Consider the following 11,308-nt stretch of genomic DNA (forward strand, 5'->3'; position numbering starts at 1 on the left):
TTAGATTTTTAGAAACCGATAGTATTGGTTTCGGTTTTGGTTTGGCTAGAAACCGAACCAAAACCGACCATGAACAGCCCTACAAGTGGTGATGGGAATATGCAATGTATGATGCAATAGGCTTGGAGAAGTAAACTTTACAGCTGATAATTTGGCCAAGAGAGAGATGTAATGTGCATTCGGATTACTGAACTTCATTGTAAATATAGAAATATTTATGGGTTCTTATTTTCGTTATAATCAGTGAATAAGTTTCCAGAACTGTTCTGACATTTTTCTCGTTTACTACGCCTTGTAACGTTATACTAAATAGAGAATCTGTATAAGATTACAACTTTCGAACAAGTCTTAAATGATAATTACGTGTGTAAGACGGTGCACCATTTGAACCAAATTAGGATTATAGGAATATCTTCAAACCTTGTAATCTCCGAGAGCCAGAAAATTATAGCTTGTCTAATTATTACACACAGCTCATCCAACCAAAGCTGGGCCTGAACCAAGTTTATCGAGACTTTGTCTTAGGCACCACGACATTTTAGGGTAACAAATTAGGTATTTTCTAAAAGGTCTTTGACCTTTCTAAATGAAAAGATATTTTCCATATCGGCATCTCTTCTTAGTTGGAAATAGTTGTGATCATCTCAATAATCCTAAACTTTGATTTAGTGTTGCTATTTTCCTCTCTCTGTATGTTTTGGTTTATCTCCTTCGCAAATTTGCAGCATATTTTATTTGTTTTCTAGGCTTTGTGGATGATTCAATTCCGAGTCTTTCAAGCATAGATCGTTTAAACGAGGGTATCTTTTATTATTTGGGTTTAATATAAGGCATTTCTCATACAATGCATTTGATATTTCAAATGGAATTAGGGTCTGTTGATGGGTGAAAACGATTCACTGGTTTTTGAAGAAAAGTAGAGAGATGAACGGTTCCTCGAGCGAGCAAATTGCTTAAATCTTTTGCAAACATATGCAGTGCAGGGAGTGCTTTGAGTTCGAGAGATCAATCTGTAAAACTCCGGCCTAAACCAAGACAATGGTCGTTCCAGAGTCAATTCGGTCACAAGGAGGGATGAAGGTCGATCTGTAGGAGGGAAGCTGAGAAATGTGTGAGATTAATGATGATCAAGGATTGTGCATGTGTTGTAGACTTTCTAAGTTTTGCGAACTGTTGAGTTCGAATAAGATAAGTTCTGATTGATTGAATTCTTCTCTGTTGAGAATTGTTGTTCAGATGAGAATTCTTTCTCTTTCAGTCGTGGATTCAGAAACTTATTTATATTGCAAGAATAGTAGACACATTAATCGCAGTAAGTGTGATGTTTGCTGAAGTGAAAGAGTGGGAAAGTGGGAAATTGTTGATAAACCAGTTCCACGTGCGTGGGAGAATTGGTTGATTGTCCATCAATTACTTTGTTAACTCCCTCAACTGCTTGCACGACTTACTCACGGTTCTCATCGTGGGTGTACACACCTGTCGTAGGCTACCAGACCAAAACCCTAGTGAATATACCCCCATGTGACATGATTGATGTCTCATAAATGTGGAGTCTGCAAGGCAGACGTGTATTTAATTGGTCGATTGTTGACCTGACTAGACCATGAGTCTTAGTCTTGATTAGAGCTGGCAAACGGGCGGGCCGGGGATGGCTTGTTACGGGTTACACGGGCACGGGTTAACATGGGCCAAAACCCGCGGGTTGGCATTCTTCACAGGTAATCATTTTTTCAACCCGCGCCCGTAACGGGTAAAGCTTGCGGGTTCACGGGTTAACCCGGCTTGTTTAATTAGAACTAAAATTAAAAATTAAGAATGGTGTTCATGATTTGGATAACACAAACGTCGATCTAATGAGATTGCTCAATCATGGACCTATTGATAGAAAATGTTGTTGGGCATTCGATTTGTCATGAATTATCGGATGTCAAACCGATGTTATAATGGTCGACTGACAAACCAATTTTTGGTTGATAAATCAATGAAATATGATAGTTGTATCGGTGCGGAATTCTCGAATGTTGAAAGTTGAATCAGGATGAGGAATATTGTTATTCGAATACTGATAGATGAATCAACATGAGAAATATTGCTCGGTCGAGCAATTAAATATTGATCGTTGAATCAATATTGCTAGTCTGAGCAAATATTGCTCGATTAATGAATTATTGATAGCGGGACCAAATAAAATATTAATTAAAAATACTAATAGTTGGACCGAATATTCAATAATTAATTAAAATGTTGACTGCTGGATCAACATAAGATTATTGGTGTTTGAACTTGTTCGGAATTATGATTTGCAGAGCATTTGGTCCGAAAACCTAATTTTTGATTGATTGTTGATCAATGGATGATTTACTGAACATCAACCAATGAGTGAGAGAGGGATCGGCTACATAGGATGGTGGGGCGACCATGTAGCGCCCGGGTGCTCGATTGAGCATGCACCAAAGTCCTTTGTAGATCAGTTAGTGAAAGGATGATTAAATGCTCGTTTAATCATTATTAAAATAATGCTCATCTAAGCATTAGGTGGTAAAACTTATACTAGCAGGCAATCTGTCTAGGAGCATTATATTTATTCGAGAGTCGGGGTGTGAGCTAGTGGGGGCATCATACTCATTCTGAATATTTATTATATTGTGACATCCTGAAGACGTTATTGCTCTATGCTAGTGGTTAATCCATCTAGGAGTCGTCCAATCATTCTCGATTCTATACAAAAGTGAATACTGAAGTTGCTCAACATGATGAAATATTTCAAAGCTCAGCTGAGAGGCTTTGATGATTGTATATTTATGCATGCTCCGGAAGGCAGTACACTCAGTCAGAGATTATCGTGGCATGAGCTTTCATGCTTAATTCTGAAATATGAACTTCACAAACTTGTCTGATTGCTGGATCAAAAATATGCGAAATTATGATTTTACGATTTTAGCCTTTGTAAAAAATCCACCATGAACAGGGTCTATAGACATTGTAATTGTGGTTTTGATGAATTTGTGAAGGTTTGATTTTATGTTAATGTATTATTTTTGGAATTAGTTACTGCTTTGAGTACTTTGGTGACAGTTTGGTAAACCGAGAATTGGTGACACTTTGATAAACTGGGAATTTTAGTCTGGTGCCATTTTTGGCACAAATACTAGCTAATGAAAATGCACTACCAAAAGGGCAACATCTGAAAGTTTATCTCAGACCAGCAAAATCTCAAACCCGGCCATGCACCACCTCCTTTGCTCTACCTTCAAAGGTTCTAGAGTTCCTCTCCTTCCAAAGCTTCCGTAACACTACTACGGAAAGCACCTCCACCTTGTAATTAACTTTTATTTTCATTTTTCTTATAATACACTTATCGAAGAAAAAAAAAATTGTTGCTATCACATGACTTTTTGATACGGCAGTGCTATTTGGCTCCCTAATCTCCACCTCCTTATTATCCTCCTTACAATCTAAACCTCACATTAGGGGAATGGTGAACCCCGCCTGAACCTGAATGCGGATCTAGATATGGATGTGAGGCTTAGATTATAGGGAGTGGAGAATAAGGAGCCAAATAGCATTTCCGTATTACGTACGTGTATGGTTAACAGGCCTGTCCCATCGATAGTTTGATGTTCAGATGTTCAGGATAGAATTTGTTGTATGAATTTTGCGTAGAGGAATGTTGAATATCCGGAAATAAGATTCGGTTGGTTGAATGTGTGGGCTGGCGGTGTCGTCGTCCGTAAGGAAGATAAGACCAAAGAACAATTTCTAGAATTTTTTCATAGCGTCCTCCTTAGGGAGTAAAAAATTAGGTCACATTCATTTCAATTTTAAGCCTTACGATACAACACTAAACGTCAATCCCTAGACTGATGTGAGGATAAAATCGAGAGATGCGAGAATCATGCGATTGTTAAGGATGAGAATCTTCTTAGCGTACACACTAGCCTCATGCCGCGTATCCTGTTATATCGGGTAGTCGCTAGAAATTTAAATTTATTAGGTGAAGGAGGAAAAGGCTAATTGGCTCTTCACGGTCCGCAAGAGTCACTCACTGCCACGGTGACACCTGGTCCACCAGAAGTGACCCCTAATAAAAACAAAGCTAGCTAGATTCATTGTCCTCAGTATCGTACCTTGCTCCCCCAGACTAAGGAATTTGCTTCAACAAAAATTTAAGAAAAACAAAATTTCATCCCCAGAAATGAAATTTTAGTCTCAGAAGCTACCCCAGATATCACACCGTTTGAATCAGCTCATACATCTGACTCAAGAGTTATTTGAGTCGGATGTAAAGAGTCAGACCTAATAAGTAAGATCTGAAATGAGTCAGTTTTTTCTTTTGTTTTGTTTTTTCTGAAAGCGAAATGAGTCACTTGAGTCAGAAGAAAACACACAAGTTGGATTGGAAATGAGTCATTTGAGTCGGAAGAAAACAAGCAACCCGCTAGTTGCATTCGCTCAAGAAACACCCAGAAGTCATACACCAAAAAAAAAGCCATGTTCCTTCCTCTATTTGCTGTATTATTATGGGCTCTGTTAATGCATAACAGCATAAGCAAAGCTTTAATATCCCACATTTTCCAACGAAAAAACTGTCTCAAGATGATGTAAGCACTAAAATTTTGAGAAGTGGGGATTAAGGGAAGGTCGAAAGAGTAAACTAAGCTGCTAAGAATAATCAAAAAAACTTCTCCATGATGAGCTCTCAGAGTTGACCTCAAGTTAAGAATGGAAGTTGGGGTAATTTCAGTACTCCTTTCTATATGGGAGATGAAAAACTGAACTGCACGCCGGTCTTACCATGGTCGTGCTCAAGTTGTTTCAGTATGTAACAGTAGTTAACCTGCAAGACGAAACAGTAGTTAGAGTTTGTTGTGCAGAACTCACCAGATGAGTGAAAGAAAAAGTGAAATCGGAGATAGACAGATACCTCTACGCGTAACAGCTTGGTCGGGATAATGACCCCAACACCTGCAGAGCTCCGGAATGAATCCTTGAATTTCTGAAATGAGAGATTTTTATACTCGTTCTCTGTAAGTTTATTGAGACTTCCGGTACAAGCAAAAATATGACCATGGATTCCAGCATCTCTGAACAACTTCAATGGGAGATCAAAAGAAAGGTCTGCAAAAGCAGTAACGGCAAGGTCACCACCAATGATATCCCTCCCTGGAGCATCAGCCGTAGTTTCACCTTCAGTTTTTTCAACAATTACCCTTCTCTGCTCAGAAGGACCCAAACCTCTTGTCCTGAACCCCAACAATGTTGTCGTCCCCGCCAAAGTGCTTACTGGAGAAGTATGGCCACCCATGTAGTATCTCTCAGGTAAAGGTGAAGCCATGTTTCTAAACCCACTTCCCCATGGAAATATAAGACCAGCAGAAACCCCAAAGTTGAGTGCTGATTTACAGAAGCCCAGAGGAATAGCATAACGAAAATCAAAGTCCTGGTGAGAAAAGAAGATGTTCATTTAGTGTTCCTTCTATAAGGGAACCAAATAGACGAATAAACCAGGGTGTGCGTGCATAATTGCCTAACTAGATTATGCTGAGGCACTTTCGCATATCAAGTCTAAACGTCTTGCCAAATACACTAAGATAACTCATGGCAGTCCTTACCTTCCACCAGATATTAGTGCGTTCTCTTGAATAATAAGAGTGCACAACGGTAGCAATTTGGCACTATAACTATAGGTAATATGTCTCACATGTCGCAATCTGACAAACACTAATAGACATGCCTAATCTAGCTCGCCAGCTAATGTTCCACCAGATATTAGCACGTGCTCCTGAGTAATAAGAGTGCACCACGGTGGCAATTTGGCACTATAACTATAGGTAATATGTCTCACATGTCGCAATCTGATAAACACTAATAAGGAGTAATATGAAAGAATTCAGGTACTGTGAAGTGTGAAACTATTATCAAGTTCAACCTGTTGGTTAAGGATGCTTATCAGCAGAAATGATAGCTCATCTGATTTAGCATCCTATATCTCAGTCTCTCATGATAATGCTAGGAAGTACAAAGTTCAAGTTCAAGCAACTAAATAAACGACATATCAAATATGTATAAAGAACCCATTTTTACCTGGCGCAAAAATCGCAAGCTTCGACTATCAGGTGAAAGGCCACCAATATGAGAAGTTGAAGCGAAAGCATATCCTCGAGTCGGCCTGAGAGGTGAATCTCGCATGTCAATTTTAAATGTATACTTGAGAGCTGAAAGTAGACTATGTCCAAGTTGTCCCCTAATTGATTTGGAACACATTTGAGTTGGATCTGTTAAATTACGCCATGTAAGGTTGTAAGCCAAGTTGTGGTTCCTTGTCGAAATTAATCCCAATGATATACCCATCATTCTCTCTTTGTAAGATGAGAACTTCAACCAATCTTGGGAAAGTAGCATCGCACGAGCTGTTACAGGGTTCTTTAGACCTCTAAATCTAGGCAAAGCAATTCCAGCACTTATCTCTGATGCCTGATCCCAACCATATGCAACAGACCCATCCCAAATATCAGCATACCCAAGTAAATTCTTCAACTTGAGTGATCCTTCAAGTGACCAAGATCTAGCCTACAACAACAGAAACATTTTAAAACCATATGATGGAAAACAATGTAACAACATATTTCTCAATACCTCACTACTCGAACTAGAATAATTTAAAAGGATGATTGAAGTCATTTAAGTTGAAGAAAAAAAGAAAAAAAAATTACGAGAACAAATTACTACAGATGTAGTCACTGGCCATATAATGCAGAACCACTCAGGTCAGAAAGTGGAAGTTATAAGTAAATCCATAAACAGGATGCAAGAATTGAATACCATTTCAGCAGGCAAAATGGCTTGATTGATGGCCTGATAACCCTTGAGTGCAGAGGCCATTAATGAGAATATGTAGACAAAAACAGCCAAAGAATTTGAAATGGGGACTGACAACATCCAAAAACGACTTTAGCAGGCAACCCAAGGGACACACAACACACCACTGCATTAAGGGATACACAACACAACATATCATATTGCATGTACTTGTTAACCACAATGTTTAATGTCTAACTTGTTACTAACCACAATGTTTCTCAACGTCTTGAAATTAACAAGTAACGGAAAAGATATCAAACTCCGAACATCAACTTCAAAATTTTCAATCCACTTTCTAAGAAAGCTGTTATTAACATGTACTCAAGGGACACGATTCTTTTAGCATACTTCAATGGCGTTGAACGGACCACAGAATTAGCTACATAATGACACCTGTAATTCTATTTGCTCGTCTCCTAAGCGTTTTTGCATACTTAAACATTTGATTGGAAGAGAATTTATAGGTATACAGAACACTTGATTGAATTCATACATTTCAGGTGCATATACAATACTGAATTCATTCAATCTGTCGCCAGGGGACATTTTTCAGACCATAGAGCAACAATTAAACATCATCGTGGACTAAAAATAATAGAGAAGAATGACTTAGAAGCATTTAAAAGTGAGATCGAACACATGAACTTGACACACTAGGGCAACTAGGCCACGAACTTAACAGACACGATTCCCGTGGTCTATCATGTTGCTATAGAAATTAACACACAAGCAGTGAGATATCGGCACTGGAACTTTCCAATTCTATCTGCTCATCTCCTAAGTGTTTTTGTATAATTGTAAACATTTCTCATTGGCGGAGAACAATAGTTATACAGAACACTTTTATGCATTTCAGGTGTACTGACAAAGCTGAAACCATAAGCTAAGACAAAGAAGGGGAAAAAAAACAAAGAAACATTGTCAATTTAATATGAAAAGCAGTTAAATGCTACAATTGCAATTATGTATTCTCTTTTGAGAATATGAGAAATCTTAATTTCAAAGAGTTCAGAGAAAGCTCAAACTCTCCAGCAGGTAGTCACAATTTCCATCACTGGTGAACATTCCAACTTGTGTTAGCAATTTAAAAGTTTTACGCAGTTTCATTCCATCAATTAGGCGATGTACACATTTCCATTCGAGATAATAACACTCTGAAACTTTTCTAATTCTATTTGCTCGTCTCCTAAGCATTTCTGTATACTTCTTCAGGTGCAAAGCCGAATCCATATACTACATATTTTTAAAGCATTAATTGGACAATGTAAATAGGTCTAAACATGTACCCACTACTACCTAGCACATTTTGCACTGAAGAACATAATCAGTAATCCAATTCAGAACCAATACACAACAATCATTATATAAACTCCCCTAGAATTTTAACTTGAATAACAAGAAAACCTAAAATCAATCAAAGCTGAAAATTCAAAACAAAAAAAACCTAGAATTAAATTAAAAAAGATTACCTCAGGTTTAGTAAAGATGCCCAAATCACCAGTAAGTGGATTCTTAGTCTCAACAATATTGACAACAACATTAGCAGTACCAGGAAGCTCAGAAGGACCAGAATCTAAAGTAATATCCACAGATTCAAATATCTCAAGATTACGAAGACGAGCATTAGCAATACCAGCAGCTTGTATCAATCCTTGCATAGAATTTGCCTCTTTCAAAATCTCTTCAATCTCGGCTTCAATTACTGAATCTTTAGTTTTTGTATTTCCTTTAATGATCAAATCATGAACTCTCAAACTTACTTTTTCTTTCTTTAATCTATTCACTAATGCACTCAAGTTATCTCTTTCAGCTCGTAATCTTGATTCTTTACTCATTGGTTTCACCTCCTCTTCTTCTTCTTCCTCGTAATCCTCATCTTCTTCGATTTCCATTTCGTTTTCGTTATTGATTGGTTCGTTTAGGGTTTTAGGGTTTTGATTTTGTTGTTCATTTTCTTCAGCTGAAGTCGCCATTGTTAGACGGTGATGATAATTCGCAGAGGAATCTGATTTGAAGAGATTTTATAAAGCGGATTATATGGGCCTCTTAAGTCTTTTAAGAGATATGAGCCCACTGGTTTGTGTAACTTTAGAGAAGGGCAAAAGGAGTTTGTGCCCTCTGTATGTCCTGCAAAAATTTGTAGCACTACTGAAAATTTGGGATACCAAGGTGAATTCAGTGTGAATTTAATGCATTTTAGAGAATTTGGCTTATTTTTATGGATTCCTGCAAATGATCGAATTTCAGATGGACTAACTAAGCAAATGTGAAACTGATGGGATCATCAGATACTAATAGTATGTTTGATAGTACAAAAATAATCAATCTCAAAAAACAGAAATAAAACAAATTTGTTTCGCGAAAAGGAATTTGTGTTGCCAAACTAATTTCTGACTTGTTCTTGTTTCTAAGATTGTCGCCTTGTCTAGTATAAGGAAGCATTAAAAACTTGACTAGAATAAGAAAGATTGTTGTCAGACTAACTTCTGATTTTTTTTTTGTTTGTTTCTGAGATTATCTCCTTGCCTAGTATAAGGAAGCATTAAAAACTTGACTAGAAAAACATTCAGTTACATTTTTGAGGTTTGGTTCGGAAACCCAGTGTTTCAAAAGTGTCCTGAAATTTTTCTTTCTCTTGTACCAGAATTTAACTTTTAGCCACACCTTTGACATATTGTATTTGAAAACTTCTTCGTCATACAACGGAGTTAAGTGATTCTTGGCTTTTTGATTTAGTCTTCTCGCTCTCTATAAGGTGGAGATCTTTTCATGGTTAATGGTCATTCTTACAAAAGTCTTAAGGTGGAAAATTTGTAGGATGCATATACAAGAAACCTATGTCAACCCTCATATGTATTGATTCATATAAGGAGTACTTTGCTCCAATAAATAGAAAGATATGATAAAGAGTCTAAAAGAAAAGACTAGTCTTCGTAACTAACCTCAATGAAGCTCTTTAAATTGTTGTCTTCATGTAATCTTCAATTCTTAAATCCTCATGAATAAGTGGGAAAACTATTAGCCATGTCAATCTAAATTAACAGAAGTTGATTTTAGTAAGATAAATCTAGAAATAGTTTTGGAAACAAAATTGGCATACCAAGAACCATAAGTTCAACCGAACATTTTCTCTAACAAGTAAGTCATCTACTTTTTGTTGGTGATTGCTCGATTTTCTGTGATGCATATTCAAAAACTAGTTAAAATTTTGGTTATGACTTTAGAATTACATTAAGACAAGTAACCTATGTAAATCAGGTGAATTTTTTAGTCCCAAAACCAAATCTAGTACTAGAGGAACGATGCACGTAATCTTAGGGTCAATATCATCCCAATAAATATTGATAGATATACGTACCTAGGAGATCACCTTTATCTACCAACACTTTAAGATAAAACTTTGAACCTTCCGATAATGAGCGACTACATTGGACCCGATAAAAATATGAAACATATATATATAGACATACACAATAAAAAATGATTCAAATTGATGTATTCACTGTAGAATATTACGGATGAGATTCTTTTTCGCCAACTACACACAAGTTCATTGACACCAATGAATATCTATCACACAAGATCATCAATACCAATGAATATCTATCACACAATCCATATGACTATGTAAAATGAGATCGTGGTCGTTATTAGGTTTCAATCGATGGCTCATTTCTCTCTGTCAAAATCCACTACAAATTGACTACCGCAACTTCGTATAGTTGAGACTAGATAAACTACTCAATACTCATATTGGATGAGTTATAACATGCAATAAAAGTGCAATCAGAAAAAACGCTTGAAATATTCAATGGGTGCTTGCTCCATTGCCATTTGTAATGTTCCAGCCTTCAGTGCTTTCAAGATGAGACTTAATAAAGGCCTTGTAGATTGATGTCTCTAGCGTAGTATAAAGGAATTAAAATGTCAACTTCCATTTTTTGACTGCATTTTTTTTTTCCGGTAGACTAATTAACTTTGTTTTGGTATGCATCCCGATCAATTTCAAATCGGTCTATTATTCCTCCTTACTTTTGGGGTTAATCAAGAGTAATAATATTCTATCACATTATATCCAACTACCTGTATTTATAAACACTTTTTCATCATGTGTTTTACATACACGTATAGAACACATGTTATACTCATTTTTTTTTAATTTTTCTATCACCTATGTTTCAAAAAAACGATATTTCAATTTGATCAAACAAAGTTACAGTTTTGTATGCTCATTAACATATGCAACTTCAACATATGTAAAAGGATTTTATTGCTCTAAGTTATAGTTGTTTTATTTGTTGGAATATGCATTGTTAAAAGATTTTATATTAATTTTTTTTGTCAAGAAATGTATGTAAAACTTTGTGCTTGCAACTTAATTGAGAAAAAATAATTATGGTTGAAATATATAGTGTCACATATTTATTTATCTATTTGGGTATTTAGA

At 36.5% G+C, this 11,308-nt stretch overlaps 1 protein-coding gene across 1 annotated transcript; it reads right to left on the minus strand.

The window, feature by feature from the left end:
• Positions 1–4,416: 4,416 nt before the first annotated feature.
• On the minus strand, positions 4,417–8,862 carry LOC113284172 (SAM50-like protein SPAC17C9.06). Its single transcript, XM_026533585.1, has 4 exons — positions 8,331–8,862; positions 6,085–6,570; positions 4,925–5,440; positions 4,417–4,837 (listed from the first exon to the last, which is right to left on the minus strand). Exons 1-4 carry the CDS (start codon positions 8,832–8,834, stop codon positions 4,754–4,756), a joined length of 1,590 nt encoding a protein of 529 aa, XP_026389370.1. The 5' UTR covers positions 8,835–8,862; the 3' UTR covers positions 4,417–4,753.
• Between the last annotated feature and the right edge of the window lie 2,446 nt (positions 8,863–11,308).

The sequence above is a fragment of the Papaver somniferum genome, chromosome 5 (assembly GCF_003573695.1).
Source record: "Papaver somniferum cultivar HN1 chromosome 5, ASM357369v1, whole genome shotgun sequence".
Taxonomy (NCBI): Eukaryota; Viridiplantae; Streptophyta; class Magnoliopsida; order Ranunculales; family Papaveraceae; genus Papaver; species Papaver somniferum.

Coding starts and splice junctions, on each gene's coding strand:
- LOC113284172 (XM_026533585.1), bottom strand. CDS start 8,834: ATGGCGACTTCAGCTGAAGAAAATGAACAACAAAATCAAAACCCTAAA. Junction 6,571..8,330: donor GCATCTTTACTAAACCTGAG/GTAATCTTTTTT, acceptor CTGTTGTTGTAG/GCTAGATCTTGGTCACTTGA. Junction 5,441..6,084: donor GCTTGCGATTTTTGCGCCAG/GTAAAAATGGGT, acceptor TTTTCTCACCAG/GACTTTGATTTTCGTTATGC.